The sequence below is a fragment of the Amblyomma mixtum genome, chromosome 6 (assembly GCF_055824585.1).
Source record: "Amblyomma mixtum isolate Tamu chromosome 6, ASM5582458v1, whole genome shotgun sequence".
In the NCBI taxonomy this organism is placed as follows: domain Eukaryota; kingdom Metazoa; phylum Arthropoda; class Arachnida; order Ixodida; family Ixodidae; genus Amblyomma; species Amblyomma mixtum.
The window spans coordinates 109,671,663-109,697,602 of NC_143017.1; the positions used below are offsets into that span (position 1 = coordinate 109,671,663).

Here is a 25,940-nt window from a genome sequence, read left to right on the forward strand (position 1 = left end):
TACAGTGCATCGGTTGACTCACCTTCGCATTTTCTCCTTTCGCGTTGCTGTTCAGCTCGAAATGTGTCGAAGAACCGGCTTCATACATGATATACCGTTTGCTGCAAGTACATTCTTTGTCAAAAGTAACCAGGCTGCATGTTTTTCTTCTCAGTCGTACATTGGAGCTATTATGCCAGCCCTCAAGCTCTAAATCTATGTATGGTATGGAGAACCCCTGTTCTCACCTTCAAAGAACTTTTTGATCTTTAGGGTAGCCGTGAGGGCTCTGTTATACAAATGAGAAGCAAACCATGGAGCCTGGTTACTTTTGACAAAGACTGTACATTCCTCCGGCGACTTCATCCTTGGCCTCTTGTTGTTGTTGTTGTTGTTGTTGTTGTTGCCTTAGTGGCATGGCACATACCCACGACAGGCCTCTTCTTCCTGGCATCTGCATGTGCACGCAAGAGCGTTTCTCGATCCTCATCTTCACACCCTCTCTCATCTCGTTTGCAGCTGTCACGACACCCTCCTCCAATTGGCTACGGCTGGCCCGACGCTCTCGGAGCGTAGCCGAACTTACCCGAGTCACTCAGAGCTTCACCTGGTCATAAAGGCTTTTTCGCTAGTGACCCATCCAGTGATAGCGCACAGAAAGTGATAATGCCTGTTCATTTTTATGTCTTCGTTCACTCGACAAAATTGCGGCCTTATGAACCTCCTCCTGTTCGCATTTCGCAGTTAACTAAAACGAGGAAAAAGAAAGAACACGATGCAAGCGATAATCAGCCGTGCCGTTCCGGCTCTCGGCTCGGGCGGTAAAGTTCAAGATCTTTTGTTATAGTGTAGTTGAAATGAAGAATCATGCGTCAGCGTACAAGTATATGACCAGCATCCTTGGACAAGAATTTTGAATATTGAATATATGTAAGATACTGTTACGTAAATATGGGAGGTAATGTAACATTTTTACGATACGTAGCAAAATCTTTCTTTAAAAGTTTTTTCATCGCCCACATCGATCATTTAAGACTGTCGTAGAAAACCACTGGGAAACGTTTTTGACGATGGCAATAGCGTTAAAAGCAAAGGAATACAAGCTTGTCAACGGGAGATGAGCGGATATATTGATTGTTATAGTGAAATCTTATAATATATGTGAGAAAACTGCGTTCATAAACTCTTTCCTGTTGAAAAATGCTTTTGTCCAGAATCGCTAGGGTATGTTCCAAACCTTCTCGCATGTTAGGAGTGTGTGCAACTTTTGCTTTTCCAGAACTTATTACGATGTTAAACGTAGAACATTCGTCAGCATGTGGCAACTCTTCTGATCTCCGCTGAGGAAACTCAAGAGAAAACTGCTAAATTTCTCACCAGTTGAACTAGCAGCTTCAACTGCGCTTGTCGCACACTGAGTGTGACCGATTATGCGCATTATAGGAAGTGAGAAGCGGGAAGTTTGCGTGGCGAAGACACGAAAGACAGCAGCTCACCGCTAGCACAACACCCGCTGCTGTTCACGACTGGCTTCTGGCTTAGGTCTACACAATTGTTTGTTGTTCCGTATATTCGCGCGAACTTGCCGCAACAGCTTGAATGCGGTGGACCTTCCCGTCCCTCGACGCCCGGACCTGACGACGAGCTTGCATGCGCTTTCCAATGCGCTCATTTGGTTACTGGCCCGAGGATGTACGCTCAAGTGAGGTCGTATCTGCACTATCACGGGACAGTGCAGGGTGAGAAAGAAAACACTGGCGGACGAGAGCTTTCGTTTTTTTTTTCTTCTGTCTGTTTTGCAGCGGTGAAAGCGCGAGCGGGGCTGAAACACTGCTCATTCGCTCTCACGGTGTGGTGGGCACGGCCGTTGGTGCCGTTGATGTTTTTTGTTTTTTTTTCATGTGCACACAGTGTACAGTGACAACAATTTTTTCCGTGGATGTTGATTCGTAAGGAGCATTCATATGCACTACAAGTATAATAGCCATTATTCTGCTTTCCTGATACTTTGGCGAAATCTCGGAGTCCTAACGATGAGGCAGTGCCACATGCTCAATGCTATTACATTTTACTAGCATCTGCTCTGAGGATCCAACCACACGGAATGATCGAGGGGCTTTGAATGTGGGCCTAATAAAACAATTCGCTAAGCATCAAATTTATTACAGCACACGTGCCTTCTTTGCTCCAACGTGGCTGGGGAGAGGCAACGTGCCTGCTGGAATGACATTCTTGAAGTTGCAAAAGGTCTCGGGTCGACGAAATATGCGTCGTCAATCGTGGTAGTGAGGGAACCCGCTGTCTGCAAAACTCCCGATAACCAGGGTTGTCACGAAGAGTGTCATAATTTCTTAAAATAATTTTTTGAAGCCCCTGCGTCGAGGGCATGACCTCAGGCCAGCATGCCGGCATGCCGAGCTCGAATGAGAAGAGCTGCCTTGATAAATGTGGAGCAGATGACGAGAGCATTGTAGCTGCATGCGCACATTCCTGCTACAATGACCTTTCCTACGAGGCCTAAGCAGCCCCACGCCGAGTTTGTGGTATTTGGGACTGTATGCCGAACGGTTCCGTGGTGGGTATGTACAGGAAACTGTAACCAGCCCAGCAACATTGTAGACTTACGAAACATTATGCGTCGATCGAAGAGCCCAATAATTGTCTCTCCACAGCACGGCAGCTATACCGCAGCCGGTATAAAGGACTGAGCTCTTGGTGGAGTTGAGGGAGGAACGTGGAACAGTGTTGGTGTCCCAATACCTTTAAGCTTCACTAAGGCTTATTTTTGCAGAAAGCGCATTGACGTCCAGTGCACGTTGTATACCAAATTATGCTCCCGTGGACAGATTTTTTTTTTTCACCCCTCGGATCCTTACTGCACCTCCTCTGCTATTTTGCATCTTGTAATGAGGCGTTTTTGTACCCGCCGACCGGCTAAACGTGAGACTACCGTACTGCTGGCAGACCGCTTCGTTCTCTCTTTTTCTTTTTACGTTATTGCGTTGTCTAAAGCAAGTTCGCTCATCCGACGACTTCTGCGAAGGCTTTCGTTTGCTGCACTCTCACCTTTAGTAACTGAAATGGCGTGTAAAATGCAGGCGGTGACAAAAAAAAGCTGGAAAAAAAAGAACAGCGTGACGTCACAAGGGCAGCAGCTTTAGTTACAAAAAATAAGGCGCAGCTTGTACGACAAGCTGCGGCTTGCGTGATGTCCGCCCGCGGCCGGGAAACTCGGGAACAGAGACAGTTGTAGCGCAGATAAGCACTCCGCGACTATCCGGAATGCGTTCGCTGCAGCGGGTGTTCCGTTTGTGTGATGCGAATTACAACCATGAGGATCTCATTCATTCAGCTGCGCTAGTATTTTGCCAGAATGATTTTTTGCAGTTGTTTCGTGTAAAGCAGACCTGATAGAAATGACATCAGCGTTCTGTCACGGACGTCTACTGAAAAGAAAAAAAAAAAGAGGAGGCTTATAGTATCCTGCTCGTTCCCATACTAACGGCAGCTTTGATGTCCCAGTGCACAGAACTAGGCGAGAAATTTATAGGGGAATTCAAGGGGTGATGTACTAAGCTGATAGAGCGAAATATGTCAGTCGAGCGAAGCTGTCTTTGGTCATTTCCAACGTGAGGTGATCCCATGCGTATTTACAGTGTGCACTAAAATTCGCTCCCAAGCCAATACTAAAAATAATCGCACCCACGGCACTCATCCTCGAAAGTTCGAGTATGCAGCGCTCATTTGCGGCCCGCACGGTTATGACCTCATACAAAATATATAATCCACACAGAAATATGAATTCATATTCAGCTACGCAAATTACCTCTCGCAAGTGCAATAAAACTAAAAATACGTGCCGCTGTTTCGTTAGCGAACCGTCGCCGTAATATAGCTAGCCTTGCATACATACTTTGCCACATTATCACTCGGAATTAAGGCATTCATGGTGAAAACAGCGCTGGCAAGCGAGACGAACGAAGAAAGACACAACACAAGCGCGGACTCGCAAGTGATTTTTATTCGAAGAAAACGTTATTTAGATGCTTTCCTGCCCCGGAAAAACACCAAAAGAAAAGGCAAACAACCAAAACTACTGATCATACATCAACGGTGACAAGAAACACACGTCATTGGTGTTTTTTCTGGATAGCAAAGCATTTAAATAACGTTTTCTTCGATTAAAAATCAGTTGCGAGTCAGCATTTGTGTTGCGTCTTTCTTCGTTCGTCTCGTTTTCCAGCACTGTTTTCACTATGAATCAATGCCAACTCGCCCAAATCGCAGCCTTAATTAAGGCATTATTTGGAATTATCATTCCCGACAAGACGCGATCATTATTCCAGATTTGTTCATTGTGAACGTGGTCTCTGTAACGGGGACTAAACGTTCTTTTACTCTTAACTAGTGCGTTTATTGTATTTCTGCCACACCACAACATCAGAACGGTTAAAAGATGAATTGGTAATGACGAAAGGACGCTCCTCAGTCGTTGGGCCGCTGCGGTACAGTGTTCGTTTACTGGGTAGTCCGTGTTTTCACACTCGACATTGTTCCTACTATTAGCCGACATTCCAGCACTTGGCCGCTATATTTGTGTAATATTTGGTTCTAATCAATTTTTATCTGACGTTCATTTTAGATGTTGTTTTATCATTCGAATATTCCGTTTTTCTTCAGAGGTGCGTTGATGCACGTCATACACCTGGGCCGCCGCGGTGGCTCAGTGGTTATGGTGCTCGGCTGCTGACCCGAAAGACGCGGGTTCGATCCCGGCAGCGGCGGTTGAATTTCTTTGGAGGAGAAATTCTAGAGGCCCGTGTACTGTGCGATGTCAGTGCACGTTAAAGAACCCCAGGTGGTCGAAATTTCCGGAGCCCTTCACTACGGCGTCTCTCATAGCCTTAGTCGCTTTGGGACGTTAAACCCCATGAACCAAACCAAACCAAACCAAACCAGAAGGCCACCTGGGTAGCGACTGCCACGGGACGATGCCGGAGGGTGGCTATAGCAGCCTAACCCGCTACCTGCAAGCCGTGAAGAGCTGCGCTCAAATTTCGCATTACCGGCTATCGTTATCGTCTGTCAATTTTCTGCTTTCGTTGGTTGGTTCTGTTCTTTTAAAAGCGTTAGCTCTTACTCATCAAGTTTACAGATCTCGTTGGGTCTGCTACCACCCTGAGATCACAGCGCCATCTGTGGCAGCAACTAGAAAACAGCACATCTCGCATTCAGACTTGTAGCGCCGTCTACAGTAGCATTGTAGAAACAACCACATGCCGAGTGCAATATGAACAAGTGAAATGTTTGTGAGTGTTTTTGTCATATGGGTAAATAAATGTACAAATTCGTGTTTCCATTGTTGTACCTCCCTTTAATCTCAGTCATATCGATTCTAGTTAACCGAACAGCTAACGCTCGTTACTTCAACGCATGCTTCAACATCTTCCAGACGGTGGCGGCCATTTTTTTTACTCAATATTCTGCAGCTTTGTGCAGCAGTTAAATTTGCTCCTGGTGTCATTCACTGTAATGAGCTTCTCTAAATGTGTCGTTTGTTACGCTTTTGGTTTAATTACATTTTTACATTGGCAAATGTATCTAGAGATACATTTATATTTGATTTGTGTTTAATTACATTACAGGTGTTGCCTCATGGCTTGCCAGAAAGTTTTCTAAGCATCGATTTTAGCTCCAAAGCCCATCATCACGTAACCTGTATACAAGATAGCACAAACCGCGACGGAAAATAGTCAATTATTCATGGGATGTAGTAGTTGCTTGTTCAAATGAAGAAAGATGCTATTAAAATTGATTTGTATTTAGTGGCTTAAACGCGATTTTCGCTCAAAAGCATCTCAGAATGAGACCTGAAAGGAAGAACACCACCCCCCAAAAAAGACAAATGGTTTACGTGGTATAAATACTTAGAAAAAAGAAACTACCAAAGGCGTTCAAGTAAAAATGGGATTCCAACTGCTTTCTTTTACGTTCTAAAGCAGTGCTGTAAACCATTCCAGCAGAAAGGCTTTTTTTTTAAAAAAAAAAGGTATTCATTCCAGTGAAGCAATGTTCATGTACATGAACTATGTGCAAACCACGAAGGAAACAATCTCAAATCAACACAATACAGAAGCAATGATAACCTGCGGTGTTAAATGTGCGCTTACCCGTTCTCAGAAAGATCTTATGTTCCGATAGGTGGCGCAGCTTACTTCCTTGACGGAAGTAAGCTCGCAGGGTTTAACCACGCGACCCTGCATTGTATGCTGCTGCACGAGCGTGAAAGACAAAAAAGACGGTGACGGCGTACAATCCGTGGGCTACACTGCTTGCCAAAATGCATTCGACGGGTCAGCTTACCGGTACGTTGCAAAGTTCGTTATTATGGCTTTCGGTTTGCGCTGAAACGAGCCAACGCATTTAAACTTAACAATGACTGACGCTGGTTATTCCGCTATCTTGGATAAACGCACATCAAATGGGGTTGCAGTATGTGCATCGAAGAATAGCTTTGGAACAACCCATGTTCACTCGCGCAGAAATTGAACTCGGTCCTTACTGTTCCTGTGGCGGACGACTGCCTTGTTTAAATTAAAACATCGCGAAGGCTCGGTCACGACGGTGCATTAGTAGTGCAGCATGGTAAGAAATTAGGCAGCCTGCTTCGCTTCTTTCGTTGCACCCTGTTCGCGATTCGCGTGTGTGCAGTGCAGATATCAGATAAATTATCTACTTTGCGCTTGATTTCGTCTATGCAAATGGTTCCAGTGCCGCTCTGCTTGTCATGTGTGGGCGTGGTTCGGATTTTAGATGTTGCTGCTGAGACGCGAGCTTTTGTCGTGGCGCTCATAACGTTGACGCCGGCTTTAAGAACGCTGATATGCTAGTGTTTCACGTCGGATGACTGTTTTTTTGCGGTCCAGAAGGTTGCTTTTTCTGGTTTATATATTTTGACACACGCGAATACTGTCAGTAATGAAATACAGCCACTGCTGGTGGAAAAACAGTTTAGCCCTATCGCTGGTTCGTGGCAAATCACGCGACCGCCATATTTACCGCAGCCGCACTCTGCTCTTATCGGGAGCGCAACCGTGAACTCGTGCGATGCAAGCCGCTTACACACGGTGTTGCTACCCACTTGAAAGCCACGCGGTATGACAACTGCTCACCCACTCGTATTAGGCCTATAGCCCTAACTCGTTCCATCGAACGAACACGACACGCAGCTGCGACACGCTGCGAGCTATGACACGCAGCTCTTAGCTGCAACGTTGGTTGTGTGCTTTTCACACAACACTGCGCGCCACCAGAGAGAGATACAGCTGGCCACCAAGGAAAAGCTCGCCATTGCTTTCTTAACTTCGTACAGCCGGCCATATCTTTAGCTGGCGTGCCCAAAGGCTGCCTTTTCTCCTCTCCTGTACTTTACGACGAAGCAAACTTTCGGAAACCTCAACATTTAGCACGAGCTCAGTGAGCCTGTGCTTAGATTTGGTATTTTTGCAAGTTTGCTCCGTCGTAAGCTGCAGGAGCACGGAAAACGTGGCTGTCACGCAAGCCAGCTAAAGATTTGGCCGGCTGTACGCAAACACTAAGCACTTTCTTCCGTGGAGCTAGCTGAGCAAACATGAGGGCTCGGCTAAGTTTGCTGTGGCCAGGTTCTACATACAGAAGCGTCTTACGAGGCGCAGACGGTCTTTGTCATCCAGGCAAAAAACTCGCTAGGGTTAAGTTAGCTGCAGAGAGTTCATGCCAGATGCACAGCTGGGCGCAGTCGGTACACGGTCTGACATGTGGTAGTCCGGAAACCTGGGAGACAGTTGTGCAGGTCAGAAAAAAAAACACAGGTGATGCGACAAACCTGCGTTTTCAGTGTTGGTTGTACATTTCGCAGGCATAATAATCGCCTTTCCGCCGCGCCCTTAAAGTATGTTTCTCCGTCGCTTTTACGCTGTAGTGAGGCGCGGGCTTCTCGCGGGTGAAAGTGTCTGTGAGGATAGACATCAGAGGATTGGTGATGGGAAAAGCTCTCTGGAGGGTGTAGGGGATAGGTTGGTTGCGGGTGAAGCTTCGGTAAGGTTGGGGGTAGGTTGACTGGTGGTGTGTGGCGGCTTCTGGTTGGTGAAGATGGATGGGTGGGTGTCACGATCTGATTGACATCGCTCTGCGCCCTCCCGCAAGCGCGCGGTTTTCGAACAGCACTCGAAATGACCAAAATTAGTCGAGCTACAGCGGCGAAGGTAATGGCGTTCATGAAATTCTAAAAACTGTTATGGACATTACTAACGGCCCGCTACAATTCTATCATTGCAGTCAGGTGCCTTTCCCTAATAGGTACGAATTTAACTATTAAATTTAATCACTGTACTAGTTAACATGATTCGCCTGTTTTTGACGCCCGCCAACACTGGCGCACTATGCCGGAAAAAGCTTCTCTTTACCTCAAAAACGCCATTTTTAAAAATTATGGCCGGCTTCCCTGAAACACATAGGACAACGCTGACTCAGAACAACCACGAGTGTTGGATTTAGAAAACAGCCTTCCTAGCGTTGACTGATTTTTTTTTTAAACACACCAGAGATGAGCCTATTATGTGTGTTGTGCGGTAAGAGATTTTAACATGTGCTGGAGCGTGAATTCCGGCACTGCTGTTTTCACTCCTGCGTGCAGCAGAGCGTACAGGCCCTTGGTTTTCGCCGTTGTTTCTTTGCAGGATATGGTCAGGAACCGGGAATGTTTTCTTAAGAAATAACTTCTCGATTAAAAGAAAACTGCTGCAAGAGGCTGCCAAACATGCGGTAAACTAACGCTCTTTTCTCAAAGCCGCAAGATGTAAAAAAACACCCCCCTGCATTTAATGATGCCGCAGGAGATCAGTGCTCCACATCGCTGACCCTCCGAAGTCTTAACCCAGCTTGCGCCTAGCGAAGACCACTAGCCATACTAAGAAACGCTCTGGTTACCGCGAAAATGAATATCTCTGGACCGCTCCCGGAGCATGGCACAGCTTCCTTGCGACTGCTTCGGAAATTATCTAAACAAAAACCCAACAAATATTCTCTCACAGACACGTGAATGATAAGGCATGGGCTAGGAGCCGTGTGCAAATGCTTTTCAGGCCATGTTTGCCCGACGTGGCTTGTCAGCGCCTGGTACACTGGGAAACCCATATCGTAAAGGCTGGGCGCCGGCTCTTCGCAAATGATAATACCATACACTTTTCTCTTGGAGGGCGCCACAGATAAGGATATCTCCAGTTTTAAGATTAACTTCACTTTTCTTGATCACCGATGTGCTAGCGCTAGCAGGATTATCGCCCTTGCCTGAACTTCTTGAAGGGTGGTTTGACATTGTGCCCACGCGAGATCAACTCGTATTAGTCTCTGTCAACGAACAAGAAGTACTGATTATTGACCTAATTTATGGTTACTGCAATGCGAAGGTTACGAGCAGTTGGATCAAGGCGTGAACCTTGCCAAACATCAGGGTTCAAGGCCAGTGGTCGTTCCTCTTCCACAGAGCATCACTGACGGCAGGTCGCAATATCTGCGCTGCCCTTTGCAAGAGCACAGTATTGTGCCGTCCATTATAACGTGGCGCATTCCAACAGGATATGTCATGCAGCGTACGCCAGAGACATGGAAATGTGCACAACAAGCAGCCTACATTTACAGCCACAAGGCGAAATGTAGACAACCGTTGGCCCACTTCCTACCATTTGCGCTCATCATGATTTGCTGCTCATGCGCGTGTGTGACGTGCTATGTACACAGCAGCCCAGGCAACCACAGCCTTCGACGAACTGTAAATGCATGCATATGAAGAAGGGGAACCATATGACAATCCTGTCACTGAGCAGATTCACCACACCGGATTGCAGTAATCAGCACAGCGTCGTAGATGCGCAGCGGCGGCACCTTTTTGCGAGCCTACAAGTCGGACTAAGGCATAAAGGGAACTTTTTATTCCGAAGATAAAACATATATCGACAGCTCAGGGACGGCTCCCACAGCACGTGGACTCCGATAACGGCCCTTCGCCACGTGTAGTACAGTCGCGATCAATTTGAAGGTAATCGCGCGAGCATCGACTGGCGGGCCTTTCAAGCTGCATAGCGGCCGATATCGGAACTGCTACGATAAAGATTTCGTTGCCTTCTTTCTCTCGTAAGCTCTTCCGGGCTACAACCGTCACCCCTATGACTACCTCGCCGCCTTTTTTCTGTGTTTGTTCTCTTTCATGGCAATCGTGTGTCCGCGTCGTTGCCTCATATCGTGGCCGATAATGAATGAGTTTGAAGGTTATCTCACGAAGGGTGACGAATCTTTAAGACAGCGTCTTCGCGTGGCACATTTTTACCACACCGTCCCGTCTAACAGTATACACAAGATTACGAAACGTGCGTATCTATCTGCGGACGCGTAAAAAAAAAAAACAACGAAATTTGCGACTTGCTGGAAAGGAGTGACAGCAGCTCAAGGAACAGCGAAAAGAGAGAGGGAAGCTACTGTGATGTTCCCCTCGCCACGGAAGGTGATGACGTAACGTGGCCTCTGCTCCTTGCCTCGGTCGCCGCTCGAGCGATCACCTTCATATTGATATCGCCACTGCACATAGCTCCCTGGGCACATTGCGACCGGCGTTCTGTAAACCTTTCCTTCGTTCATTTTTAGACGTGGCCAGCTCACATCGTGCTCGCATGGGATGCTTGGTTAGACTTCCTGTGTGCAGCTTTCCATTGGGTCAACGAATTACCACGCCTCTAGATCGTTCGTATTTATCAGATACTGAGTCCACACCCTAGAAACGTGAAGCTGCATTATGGTTAGGCATAAAAAACAGAACAAAGGCGAGCGAGATTCAGCACGTGTAGCGAAGTGTATTGTCTCGCCTATTTCCTGCTGTCGCGTGGGCTGCTTGCCCCACCATGTAAAACCAGCCAGCCAAAGCACTGGCGGTGAGCATCTTGGAGGCCTACCCGGCGTGTTTCAGAACCGCCAAAGCCACATTGCCGGAAATTGAGTATTAAAAACATTCAGAAGTGTCATCTAGCAGAGAATAGGAGGCTTCTTTTTAAAAGCGGATATGGGCACGTTTAGAAGCGCTCCTTTTCGTCACTTCTGTGGCGCAATTTGTTTGAGCTGCGTTTTTGATTGCGTACGACAATTCGAATGTCTATATGAAAAGGAATTTACAAAAAATATGTATCGTTTTCCTTAGGAGCGTGTTGCCTATTAGGCTGAATTTCGATACGTTTTTAGGCAGAATCACCATTTGAATTCCCAGCTCAAGATCAATTCTTACCGTTCTCATTTTTATGAATCGAAAACTGCCAGCACAAAAAACATTCAGCATTTACACTGAGTTCGTGTAATCTTTTAGGTTGCATTCTGTAATGCTTTTAAGCAAAAATAGCCGTTCAAAATGCTTACAGACGAGCCGGTAGGCGAAACCGGAAGTAGAGGCATTGCACCGTTGACAGGACGAAATAGCGCGCATACCCGCCGCGCCGACTTCCTCATTTATTTACACTAGAGGGCATACAAGATCTGCTACAAGAGTAGAGTTTATATGCTGCAACGCCTGACGCTCGAAATACTGATCAATTTCGTTGGATTTAAGCTAGTGCGGAACTTCAGCAGAGCACCAAAACACTGTCACACAGCCGCTTCGCCACCCGAAACAAGGCGATCGGCGCCTGCGCCGTCATGTACTGCTAACGTGGCAAGAGAAGTTTATTTTGTTCTGTGTTAACATAAAAAATACAAAACAAGACAGCTGAACTCAATCCTCTGATCAGTCAAGCACATGCGCAGTGACGCAGCACTGAGCACGTCTGCTGAGCACTGAGCACGTCTGAGCACGTCTGCTCAGACGTGCTCAGATTGTTACGTACTCACGTGTCCCAAAGCGCCCGGTCGCTCTAACTTCTTTTCAGGAGCGCGTGAGAGCGTTCTGCGTTGGAAGCCGGTGCTCTTAAAGAACCAGCCGAATAGAAGAAGAGCGCCTGGTATCGTCCAGCCGAATAGGAGGACTCGCGTCAGAGCACTCTGGAGCGCCCCAAAGCGACCAGTCGAAGACACCGTAATCTTCCGCTGCGCCATCCGTCATCATCATCGGAGTGTGTGCCTCTTCTTGTAAACGTGGTTTCTTATCATGCATTTATGGCAAACGTCACTCAGATTCCTTTTGGTCCCGGTCCCACGTGGAGAACAGCTAAGAGCTCTCGCTTTTTCTTCGTGCCAGCGCTTCCCAGAATTCTCGCGCCTGTACCTGCCTGCCCTTCGCCAGTATTGATAGCGAACAGCCAGGTTTCTTTACGTTGGCATGGGTCAGCATGAGTGCGAGTTTTTTCTACGTACGCTTTTTCCTACTTATCATTGGAGGCATTATGCACACCGCGTTCATGGCGCATGACATGAGTCTGTTCCTGCTTCTTGCATGGTTGTCTGTGGGCACTTGAAACCATTCGATTCTGTCTCCAGCTTACTTTTTCGCGCCGGCCGCGGCGGTTGAATTTCTTTGGAGGAGAAATTCGAGGCCCGTGTACTGTGCGATGTCAGTGCACGTTAAAGAACCCCAGGTGGTCGAAATTTCCGGAGCCCTCCACTACGGCGTCTCTCATAGCCTTAGTCGCTTTGGGACGTTAAACCCCATAAACCAACCAACCAACTTTTTCGCGCGTTCTTCTTGTCTTCATGAGTGGAGGTTATATCATTCCATCCCCTGGCAGAATTTTGCAGCTTGAGCTACACGACCTGTGCGCATATCAAATGTCCCTTGATACCCCCGTTCTACTATCTGTTCGATTTTCATAGTCTTGGACGTCCTTCTGCCAGAAGTCAGACTGGGAAACTGAAATACTGGCTGCGCACACAAATATACGAGCTTTCGGCTTGCGGGTAATTATGTGCGAAGTCCAGTCTTTGGTGTGCGACTAAAAATGCGAAGCACCCCCGCTAACTCTCTCGCATTCGCATCTATAATTAGAACATATGTGGCCGCCGCCGCGGTGGCTCAGTGGTTATGGTGCTCGGCTGCTGACCCGAAAGAGGCGGTTCGATCCCGGCCGCGGCGGCTAGAATTTCTTTGGAGGAGAAATTCTAGAGGCCCGTGTACTGTGCGATGCCAGTGCACGTTAAAGAACCCCAGGGGGTCGAAATTTCCGGAGCCCTCCACTACGGCGTCTCTTATAGCCTTAGTCGCTTTGGGACGTTAAACCCCATAAACCAAACCAAACCAGAGCATATGTGGCAATCACGGGTGTGTCGGAAACATTTCACGTCCTCCAACTCGAGCAAAGCGTGACACAAGTGAGATCTCCTCGTTGTGGGACGCTATAGCGGAGAGTGCCCTTAGGCGTAACTTTTTTATTGCTGCACTTGCTGCGGCAACTTGTTTAACCCGGTTTCTTAGCATTCCTTTGCTGCTGACTTCGCCCTCTATTCATTCATTCCTTGCGCATTTCTTTCTTTTCCTGAAACCTTTGTAACTCTCTTCTAACTCTCTCTCTTCTCTAACTCTCTCTCTTCTAACTCTCTCTCTTCTCTAGTAACTCTCTTCTGTACGCTGGTTTGACCGGGATTGCGTTTGCCTTTCTTTCGTTTTTTTTTTTTAGCATCCATAATGCGGAAGCCCGTTCCTATGCGTGGAGAACTCTTACCGGTTTTCCTGCGGTGCCCTGCAGGCCACCTGGTATAACGCAGCGATTTATTATTTTATGAACGAAATTAACGCCCCAAAGCAACACTGCGCTATAAATGACGAAATTACTTCAAAAGGCTCCAGATAAAGTTCTGCCGTCGGGGATTTTTTAACATGCACTTCCACGCAGCTTCTGTATACAGGTACTTTTCTTTTTTCATTTCGCAGGCATCTTGGTCGCCGTGCTCTCAGTTCTGTACGCAAGACATCAGTTGTAATATTCCATATAAAATCAGTCCTCTCGCTGTGTGGTCTAGCAAGTCTACCACAGAGTTTTAGCTTCGGCTTTATTGCAAATATGGTACCGTCACTCAAAATCTCGATGACCTGCTTTGGCTAAGCGTTTTCGGTCAAGTTTACTTTTTCTGGGTCAACTTTCCAATGTTTCAATACCATATCTGTCATCGAGGCGACCATATGAAGCACTCTCCTTATATTTTCGCCGTTCGGCCTTTACGTCAGTCTTTACATAGATGCGTTCAGACTACCATCATACACCAAGCATTCGAATAAGTAATCCACATTATCGAGTGGGACTTTCAAAACAGCTGTGTGCATGGTGACGCTCTTTAGCTAAGTTTCTATCTGCATACTGCCTTGTCGGCGCCCATAAATTCTCGCCCTGCCACCGAAGTGCATTTTTACAGACAGGTGCCTTCCGTAGCTTGAAGCGCCACATAAAAGCACCACTACGTGTCAATAGGCACGGCAGCAACCGAACACAAACTGAAAGAGGGGCGGGAGGGAGCCTTAATCCGCTACGAAGATGGGGTTCTCAAGAACTCCTCCATCTTCCTGCCTTATCTATACCCTAGACATTGTGGACAGTTTAAGGCGCAGACTGCAGTGAAAAACCATGACATGATGTGGAGGCAACACGTGCGCCGTATGAGTGCATGCATCATAAAATGATTATGGCAGTGGCGAAGAATGGCGCTGATTTGAATTTGCTTTCACGTTTCGTCGCAGAAAATTGCGCAGCAGCTACACCGTTGTAAATCGGCGCAACGCTTGAGAAGCTCTGCTGCGGGCTCCGACTGTGAATTAACTGAAGGTCACTCGCACCCAAAAAGCAACTCAGGGACCAACTGTAGAACTGCTCGGCCTCCACTGGCCTGCACAGGAAAATCAGTATTTCCGGCTTCAGGACTAGTTTCGTCTGAATCGTCCCAAGGGGCTAACGTAGACATTTGTCCATTCTCGGAGCGCTCATCGGAAAGTGGTCGCTGACTTCAGATAATCACTCGAATGCGCCGACGCCTCCGAGAGATTATCTGCTTTCCGCATTCCGTGGGCGCAAATCGGGCCAACCAGTCTATCGGTGGCCCGATAGCCGCAATAACTCTATCGGTTCCCGCTCAAGGCGCGCGGCGCCCCCGCAGACGTCGTCGCGCCACTCGGCCTCTTATCGTCAGCGTCGCGTCAGTGCAGCTTGAATCGCCATGGCTCCGGTCCAACCCAAGGGTGAGTCCCCGCAGGGCTGGCACAGCGGCTATAGGCAGGGCGCCGCTCTTGCTGCTGTCCGCTTCCGCACAGGACGTTCCCATCACTTTTCCGCACCTTTAAGCAGTGAATTTTGTAGACGTGGTAGTACGTATATCGTCCGTGCCTTGCCCATCGTGGCACCCATTGAAGAACTGGGCAGTCCGGGCTCTCCTTGCGGAAAGCTTAGCAATGATATGTGGGGTTTAATGTCCCAGAGCTGCCCATGCACTACGAGAGGCGCCGTAGCAGAGGGCTTCGGAATAATTCTGGCGACCTGGGGTTCTTCTACGTGCACTGACATCGCGCACAACTCAGGTGAAATGTGGCCACCGTGGTCGGTATTCGATCCCGTGACCTTCGGCTCGGTGAACTCCTTAGTTCGGTTGAGGGAAGTCTTTCTTATTCGCTTCTGCGGGTCACTTTCCAACGCGTGTATTCGCGAGCGCAGTTGTTGATAGCGCACTAGTAACGTGCAATATAAGAGAATGCAGAATCTGGCCTCGGTTTTAGCGCAAGATGCGTTCTTTGTGTATACGGCCCATAGATTTTTGTGGTCGGTCTTGTCCATAAGTGTTGTCTCTGGAAAGTGTAAATGGAAGCAAAGTTGCGAGATCGTATTCTTCGTCCCCAGGCATGCCACTCGCCACGCGCTCTCGACTGGTGCGCTGGGTGCTATCCGTCATTCCACAGCTGGGAACACATACATGAAAGAATATATCGACGCTCTCACAGAAGGGGAAAGTAAGGGATTAAAGCTTACTGATTTGCTGCGCGGCGATAATGACAATTGAAGAAGTATAAGTGGACTCAGACCCCATCTCTTGCAACGCGCTGACGAAGTGTAGTAAGCATGCTGCACTAGGTTCATGCTTCCCCGCGCATTACATCAGGTTCTGTGCTGCTTGGAATGAGTGCGACTGATACAACTAGCGTAAATGCCTGCACGAAAATGTACGGGCATTGCTCCTAAGAGGTTTTCCATTCCAACGGCGTACGTGCTGTGTAGCGACGATTTTCTTTGTTCCGAACGCGGTTGCTTGGGATTCTAGCGGAGCCGGGCAAGCTTCGAACCATTGGGTTTCAAATTAAAGTTTTCGGTCGGAGATGTGTTAGTTTATTATAAGCTGTTTTCTGCACCAGATGGTGCCACGACGCATTGCAGGAAAGCTCTATCCTGGGCGTTTTAATTCTATTCTGAAGACAGAGTGGGAGAACTTGTAATGTAATTAATAATCATTTTTATTTCATGTAAAATGTTTCGCTCGACACAAAGTGCTTTCGCAGAGAACACTGGGGGCTGTTGTCGCAGCTAAAAACTAAGGACGCGTGATAACATAGCGTAGACGCATCATGCACTACTGATCCACCTGCATGACTGCAGTGTGTTGAGCGTAGATCTCTTGATTATGTGTTACTTTGTGTCATTAACTGCGCCATCCAAGTGCGTGCTGTGGCTCGCAACGTGGCACACGGTTGATGAGGGCCTGTGATGCTGGAAAATTCGTTGACTTCCTCGTCCGAAAGCATGGCACAAGCTTGGCTTCCGCTCCTCTAGCACTTTCTACAGGTGTGACCTTCTGCTTCGATCCATGTACAGAGGGCAAAACACATGCCTAGAACAACCAAACTCTGCGTTCCGGAGCTCCCAAAGCCGCTGCAACCAGGAAGGCAAAAAATGACGATGAAATTCTATGAGTTTAAGAGCCCATGTTTACATCCAGACCATTTTTAAGCAAATCTAATCGCTAGTTATCGCGTGTTACGCCCGAAACACGCTCAGAGCGTGTTCTAGACATGCGTTTTGCCCTCTGTACATGGTCTTCCACCTTCTGCTTCGATCCATGTACAGGGTCTTCCACCTTCTGCTTCGATCCATGTACAGGGTCTTCCACCTTCTGCTCCGATCCATGTACAGGGTCTTCCACCTTCTGCTTCCATCCATGTACAGGGTCTTCCACTGTTGACGTGAACACGCCAGCATGATCGCCGGTGCGCCAGTGTCCGGCGCAATCGAAGCGAAGCGCAGGCGCAGAAAAAACTGGAGGCGGTGTTTCGCGTCGTCTGCTACGGCGTTCGAGAGCAGTACTCGATGTCTCGAAGCACCGCCTCCAGTTCCCTCCGCGGCCGCGCCGGACGCACTGGCACGCCGAGGAGTGCGGCCACACGCTCGCGTGATCACTCCAAGAGTGGACCGTGGAGTGGACTACCCTCTACAGTCGTCAGCACGCCTATCTAGAGCGCCGCGCTCGCAGCGGAGCGAAGGCGCTTATGCGTTTTATTTGCCCTGGCAACTGCACTGTAAAAGAGCAGCTGAGCCAAGTTTTCATTTCTTTTGTTCTGCAGCACAGTGCTCTAGACCGGCGTGCTGACCACTGTACTCGCCGTGTGCAGATCGCAGAGGTTGTTGTTGCGCGAGTATTCATTCGCGTTTGTGGAAGAAAACGCCAACAGAAAGTGTATTGGTAGTGACAATGGAGCTGCTGGCGCGTAGAACTCGTGATCCAAGCTAGTCAAGTTCTGTGCGCAATAGCGCACGACTGTCTGGCTATATTTTACCTTCGTAAAGACGTCTTTTCAGTGGTTATCTTCACGTTTTTTTTGTTTTTGTTTTTTGTTACGAAAAACACACATTATCCAAAGCTCGTGACGACTAAAATTACCGTGCGGCAGTTTTGTCTCGCATAAAAGGGCGTGCCACCAATACAGGAAAATATTGCTTCAGCACCCACAACCCATTTTTTCTGATGACTGGAAATGCGCCTACAATGATGCTATGCTGTAGTACAAGCCAGCAGCAGCGGCGTGCCTATTAACGCGCCAGTGAATAAGCAATGATTGTTACTGTTACTTCTCTCAAATTCGTTTCTGATCTCGTCTTTCTGCACTCTTCAACTGCCGAGTTGTACTGAGCACTGCAATCAGATGCAACTGAAGAACGCAGCATCAAATTCCCCTCAAAGGAGCCTCTCATCGAATGGCGTCAACCGATTCTCCCCTTGAGCGATCCGTCTGGATATGCTAGCGCGAAATCGCAGGAGATGGCAGATGAAAGGGGAATAAACACGGCTTTATTGGATTAACCACGGCGTCATGACAAATCAGTCGGCGGAATTGGCTGGAGAGCCTCCTTTGAGCGGCATCTGCCGCTTTATTCTTGAGTTCTATCCGACTTTAGTTGGTTAGCTGGTGTCACTGGCTAGGTTTTAATGTGTTCATAACTTCCAGTAAAAAAAAAATCATTGGAACCAATTGGACATTCCAGTTGGAACTAAACGGACATTCCCATTGCTTCCAATTGGATTTTCCTATTGGAACCAATTGGTTCCAGTTGTGTTTCTAGCCCCTGACCGATTGGATCCAACTGGACTAGCCAATTGGACCCATTAGGCCAGGCAGTTATTTGACCCAGAAAATATTCACAAGATATGTTACGTTCATTGAGGAAGGTAGCTAAATGTTTAAATAATATGCTCTAGGATCTTGGATCAATATTTCTACAACTTAACACATTGTAATGTGCAAAAGGAAAACTGATTTATGAGGACTGCGGGGAGACACTCTGCCTAGTGCCAATCAACATTTTTCTACGGAATTGAAATTTACATGTTTTTATGGAAATCAAAGCCAACAGACACACATGCATCGCACATAAGCAACACTGCACATTCAGGCACCAGTAGCATACATTAGCTCAACATGTACATCCAGAGAACACACTTCTGCTCCAACTTATATACCCAATTTATTAGTCTCTCATGCTGCGGCCGGTGGCGCTTGCCCACTGAGCGCAGATATTTAGTTTAATTTCAGCTCCAGTGGTGGTGTAGGTGATGAGTACAATTTATTAGGCTAAGCTGCTGATAGCTCTTATTGTAAGTACCATATTAGTTCTACCTTTTTCGTCAAACATGCAAACATTCACTGGATAAATTGGGTGCAGTTCGGCGGACCAATTGGATGCAACGGGTAAGACCAATTGGACTCACCAAATGGAAACCCAAATTGTCCAATTGGATAGTCCATTTGGACCATCCAATTGGAACACCATTCCAATTGGAACCAACTGGAAACCCAAATGGTCCAATTGGATAGTCCATTTGGACCATCCAATTGGAACACCATTCCAATTGCAACCAATTGGAAACCCATATGGTCCAATTGGATAGTCCATTTGGACCATCCAATTGGAACACCAATCCAATTGGAACCAATTGGAAACTGAACTCGTCCAATTGGAACTTGTTGGAACCCATTGGAAATCCAATTGGTTCCAATGGTTTTTTTGACTGGGTTGTACACCAGATCGTACACACTTTACGGGGTGTCTTTCCAGACGGTTGGATACATAGCTTCTCTGTCGTTGCAAAGATGTGTCTGGAATACCACACCAGTATTGAGAGAGAAGAAATCGCCTCTATGGGATGGAGACGAGTTGCGCCTCACAAGCGCATTTAGTCTTGCGCAACAGATTCACGAACATTACAATGCACACTTGCCGCCCATCACAGTACTTTTCAGGCGTATTTCTGACAAATGTCAATTCACGCTGCGAACTTCAGACAGACAGACAGACCGAAAACCGTAATGGCCAGCACATTAGTTCGGAAGCAGGGATCTGGTATGAACCTTTTAACACAGCGGCGCTGTTATGCGATAAACCTTTTAGTCATTCGCAGCAACTACTGCCCCTTGCAAAAAAAAAAGTTTTAGAGAGTCTATAGAGTGTCTATAGTGTTCTGTCTATAAAGTCTATAGACTGTCTATAGACAAATCCTTGAGAACAGTTTATAGGCAATGCAAATGCCATAGACAGTCTATAGAAAATCTATAGATTTATGTCCATTCACTATTAGTAGACTTCTGTCTATAGACAGTCTATAGACTATGAATAGACAAAAAGCAATATCTATAGGCAGTCAATAGTCAATAAGAAGTCTATAGACTGTCTATAGACCATATTTATAAGGGGCTCCTGCGAGAAGGGGCCCTCTTAAGTTCCCTCATGGTTAGAATGCCTATTTGAAGGGCGTGCCCCTCAAGCTGCATGCAATGAAAGCAGTACGAACTTGCTCCCAAGCGTTTGTACGACCAGTGGGAAGGGGCGTCTTCGGAGCATATTATGTTCATTTGTAATCTTTGTCCAGTAGCACGAGGAAACACGAAGTACAGCTCTGCATTCGGGAAATTCTTTCCTTATCCGATGTGAGCAGGTAAAAGATAGAAAGCGTTTACTTCTGCCTATTTATGAGTGCCCCAAATTCGCAGAGGCACGACTTCAGCATCTTGTCTTCAGTGCTATTTGAAGCCTATTTATGCGCCACTTCGACATACTACACAGCAGATTGGCGGCCATCGGATTCATGGGTACTTAAAGCTACTGAGTACACCCATGCCGCGCATGCTCCTCGTTCAATCTTTCGGACGCACTCAAGCCAATTAGGAACTTGTCGAGTTTGAGTGCTCTTTGTGCAAGGAACGCTGAAAGGTCACTGATAAGACATACGAAGATGTATGTCAGGCGAGATCTTGCTCGCAAATTAATCACGTGAAGACAACTATGTTAGAGGGCTTTCACAGCTTCGGGCCGAAGGACGGAAAGCTAACACAACCCTTGCAAGACGGCCAACTGGTGTCCGCACTGAAGTCGTGCGTGGGCGTCCGGTTATCGCGTAAAGCTCACGTCGCGAAGAAGCCGCTATCTGATAACAAACCAACCTGTTTTTCTGGGAAATAAGCTAGAAGAATGGACCGCGATTGCAGAGATAAATGTTTCCGCTATACTTACCGACTACACATTCGTAGCGCTAGCGTTTCATGTGGCCGTTAAACCTTGTATCTTACACTGACAGTTATAACCCGTACTCAAGAGACAAGTTCGGGCTCTGGGGATCAGTTAGGTGCAGTTAAGGACATACTTCGTCTGGGTGCGCTCTCTTCGAAACCTGTGATCCCATTAGGCTTGGTGCTCTGGGCACCAGGGTGATCACTTTCACGAACGACGGAGTTGTCTTGCACGATACCGCTACCCGCACACTCACGCACTCACGAACACGCACACGAACACAAAACTCAGACCCTTTGGCATTTCAAAGCGGCACTGCGAGCCGCAAAAGGCCCCTCTTTAGAAGACATCTTGCTAACCTCGGATCCTCAGAATTCCACGCGAGTGGAAATACAACTGCTCCGGCGCACTCACATTTCGTCTGATGCACTAAGCCTGCGCCGCCCCGAACAGCGTAGCCTGTGATATAGCGCTCCACTGGCCGCCGCGGTGGCACAGTGGTTATGGTGCTCGGCTGCTGACCCGAAAGACGCGGGTTCGATCCCGGCCGCGGCGGCTGGAATTTCTTTGGAGGAGAAATTCCAGAGGCCCGTGTACTGTGCGATGTCAGTGCACGTTAAAGAACCCCAGGTGGTCGAAATTTCCGGAGCCCTCCACTACGGTGTCTCTCATAGCCTTAGTTGCTTTGGGACGTTAAACCCCATAAACCAAACCAAACCAAACCATAGCGCTCCACTGTAGAACACTTGAGCCGCTGGAGCACAGTGGTGACAGCAAGCAATTTTTGTCGGTTCGCCCAAACGGGCACCATGAGTTTGTTGAACAGCACGCAGCGAGATAGACGCGAAGAGGCCTCAACTCCCATATGTCGCATTGTTGTCGCACTGCGATTGGCTCCCAGGCCGCGTTGGAACCAACGGGAGAGAACAGAATGGTTGTCAGCATCAAGAAGAAACCCTCTGATTGTATTTAGTCCTTTTAGCTCAGAACTTCGCATCTAGTGAAAAATTAAAACATTGCGGAATGGAGGTGGTTTGTGCTATTACGAGTAATATCACGAATAAAAACGGGCGATAACAATTTCGAACAGTTCTGAAGTGACCAGGTAGAGTTGATCAGGTAAATGCGGGAAAAGATTTATGAAGTGTTCTGAAAACAGACGAGTTTTTTTTTTTTTCTGTTACTGGTAGCACTTATCTGTTTAACCTGCTGGCCCACATAAGCACAGAGCCGCTGAACTAGCATTATTCCCCGTGTAAAACAAGCACACCTTGCAACTGAGCTTTTGGTGTTCCGTTTTTCGTCCACGTTTTCGCCTTTGTCAGTGATAAGTAACGCATGGCGTGCTAGCTGACAGCTCGCGTTGAGAGCAAGGACAAACAATTGCTAACAGAAATAATCGCGAATGTTATTGTATTTCTTCCTCTAGGCAGCTGCCCTGGCGTTTGAGCAACGCGTCCTTTTTGACTCCGCGGCCTGTTTTACACACACAAGGCCAGACTTGTGCAGACCTTGTCAGAGAACTCGAACGTGAGGCACCACGCAACCAATAGGCGGGCATTCATTAAGGATATGCTCGTATTCCATATCTCCTGCCCTTGGAACGTTGTCTAAACATTCTACGCAGCACTAAAACGATGATCATGTCGGAACGAGCTGCGAACGTCACGCGGAAAACACTGACGTCCAGCTTTCCAACGCTTGTTCCCACTCCCTTATGTTTGTAATATTGGCATGTCCGAACACGATGCAAGCCACCAGGCGGCCCAGCTGTCGGTTTTGAATTTGTCATTGTAACTAAACAATCGACAAATACAGTGCCAGAATCGTTAGTTCACCCTTGTAAGCTGTCTCCACGTCACACCCTTTACCTTTAAGGCGCTTTGTACTAACACAATTGTGCGAACTGCGATCTAGCCGCTTTTTCTCAGTGTGGTCTAGTTAGTACTATTTTCTTGGTTCGAGGCGAAGCTTGTGCCCTTCATCTTGTGAAAAGGGTGCTTTTTATGCCACCTAGGGAACGCAGCATAAAGTATTTCGCAAAGCAGTGAGCTTCGTAGCATGTCTCTCGCCATTTCCTTGTAGGCAAATTTTGCCACCAGGTCTACTTTTCTTCTGGTTTTCTTGCTTAATGAGGGTTTTCAAAACATAAAATGATTCCACGATCCCTAGGGTGTTGATATTATGAACCCAGCTGTTTTAATTTTGCAGTTTCGAAATATTTATAGTTTGTAAGAAATCTTGTATGTGCGTGTACAACATTACCCGTTGGTGTTCTGTGTTGGAAAACCAACCAATAAAATCGAAGAATATTTGTTCCGAATCGAAATTATAAGTGTTGCCTGAAAGCGTTAAAGGCATATAGGCACAGTTTTTGCCTTTAAATACCCCTACATTAGAAGTAAGCATGAAAAGAAACTCCGAAAGCTGGAGCACATGGTGACGAATTGCGAGCCATCTTTTATCCTCAGTTTTTGCTTTGGTCAGTTCCAGCGCACGGCTCCATCGTGACACACATTTATGTCGCTGTAACGTTAACCGTCACGTTGTCTGAGAAATCTCTAACGCTGCCACCTACTCCGTCGGCCTGGCAGGTTCGCGTCGCCGATTGTTGACTGATGGACAGTGAGAAGTCCCCGATTTTTTTTTCGTCTACTCGAATCACACGTCACTTGATGTTATTTACGCACGAATGGAAATGCTGAAGGTGCTCGTCAGCCAACATTGTAACTTGCTGGGTGGCATCACTATTCAACGCTGAGATAAGGAATTTTTGTTGTTTTTTCTTCAAATTTCGAGTCTACCCTTTCAAGTGAATCAGAGTTGGCCCCAGTGCATTTGAAATGAGCGATTATCATTTTCTACTTAAATATCCGCTATGCATTGTCATGCGAGCAATACAGGCTTGTCGATTGAGACATTCCTGCACTAAGCAAAAACTAATAGCCCTGTAACATGTTTCCAACGTTGCATTGAACGCTGCATGTTCTTGAATCCGGGCCACGGTTATTACAGAGTTGCGATAAGAATCTCGAAATGATTCATTCCATTCGCGTCCAACCGAAATCCAGGGCGTCGCATATCTGCATCTCTCAGATGAAGTCAAGCAGGTCACCAAAAAAATACTTGGGCAGAAGAATGGATTCATCACTTAATTGACGACCTCATATTTATCAAATAAAAACCTTTATTCATTTACCTAAGTGTAAGCACGAAAGTATTCGAGCGCCAAAATAGAATATGCCCTGTACGAGCAACATAATGCTGCAGTATAATTTTAATTGAAGTTCAAGCAAAAGAAGCAAGATTGCTGATGTCAAAAAACCCCACAAAATTACGCTTTCCAAGTAAACTTGGCACATTCCGTAATCCAGATATGCGCGCCACACTACTTTCTGCTGTAAGTGCGGCGAGCCGCCAAGTTCGTTCCATGGTCCACCATCTTAAGTATTCCCCCCTAGCATTCAAGTGGAGCAGGAATTACTACTTGCTGGTCCAAAAGGGAGGCATACTGTAAGCTCTGTTGAAAACATTCCGCTGTATTAGTACGGAGCATACTGGAGGTAATATCACCAAGGTAGAGGGCTACGCACCAGCAACCAGCCACTGGAATTGGCTTGGATTCTCTCAGATAAACGTTTCCTTTTGGTGAGCCCACTGCTTTTCATTGTGATCAGTTCAGCAGAGCAGGTCGTTGTTGTCTTCGGCGCAGGTGACTGCTCGCCGCAGATTCCATGGACCAAGTATTGCACGCACGACTCGGAGTCCATTGTGTTCCCCGACAAAGAAAGCGTCTGCACGTGGAAGCTGGGACAGCCGATCGAGGAGTCTCCGCACCGACATGTGACCAGGTGGGCAAGCAGTGGCCACGGGCGGCGGTGTGGCAGGTCTTTTCGAAATCTTGTTATCTTGCGAGAGAGAGGGGGAAAATGTGTGCGTTCGGCTTGTGGTTCTACAAGAGCGGCGACTGCGCTGAGCTTCTATTATTCTCGTATAGTTTGGATTCTTTCGCCAGTAGAAAAAGTACATATGAAAGAAGCCAAAGGTCAATGAAACCAAGGAAAGCGCTTGGGGAATTTCTTTTTTTAAAATACTGGAATAAACCGAAGCGGGAAATAGTGCAATAATAATTTGTAGATTGATTTTTTTGGCCGCCGCGGTGGCTCAGTGGCTATGGTGCTCGGCTGCTGGCCCGAAAGACGCGGGTTCGATCCCGGTCGCGGCGGCTGAATTTCTTTGGAGGAGAAATTCGAGGCCCGTGTACTGTGCGATGTCAGTGCACGTTAAAGAACCCCAGGTGGTCGAAATTTCCGGAGCCCTCCACTACGGCGTCTCTCATAGCCTTAGTCGCTTTGGGACGTTAAACCCCATAAACCAAACCAAACCAAACCTGATGATAAATTTATAGTAAGTCGCAGAAAAGAGAACCATTCACCGCCGGTGGGAGGGCAGTAAACAGTGTAACGGTCAGGTTGCGTGCAACATATATACACTGTGCGGAGTTCGTGAGCTTCGATCACACCGGTAGCGTGTGGTTGTCTTTGTTTCACTTTCGTTTAAGTTACAATCAATCCGAAAACAATTAGGTGCTTGTTTTCAGCAGAAGACCGTGGCGCATTTCAGATCTATGCTAGGCACAAACATCTGCCGAAGTAAGCGGTCATTAGAGTATCAGTGATATCTGAATGCTCTGATCTTTGCGCAGGCTGTGAGTATTATGGCTTTGTAGGCGCAAGTGCTCTTTAAAACAACCCGGTACAAGGCATATAAACTATCGTATGGTAAAATTTTACTTGGTTTTGTTTTACTCGCTGACTTTCCAGATAGTCCCAGCAGGACATGCTGCTGGGCACTTCGGTCGTTCATGTTCATACGGAAAACACAGCAGAAAACAGGACACACACGACCGACATAGAACAAACGAAAATAGGCCCACCGTGTCTATTTTCTGCATGTGTCCGGTGTATCGTCTTTGCTGATGAAGAT

General features: G+C 47.2%; 1 protein-coding gene across 4 annotated transcripts in view; it reads left to right on the forward strand.

The window, feature by feature from the left end:
* LOC149340011 (cystathionine beta-synthase-like protein) overlaps window positions 1-25,940 on the forward strand; it is a 61,885-nt gene that overhangs the window by 10,806 nt on the left and 25,139 nt on the right. For 3 of the 4 annotated variants that reach the window (XM_089548754.1, XM_089548753.1, XM_089548751.1), the window contains exon 2: window positions 24,667-24,805. In XM_089548754.1, the coding sequence (XP_089404880.1) occupies window positions 24,667-24,805 (139 nt within the window). Of the gene's footprint in view, window positions 1-15,020; window positions 15,152-24,666; window positions 24,806-25,940 lie in introns of those variants that run through there. The other variant, XM_089548752.1, reaches the window with a different exon arrangement.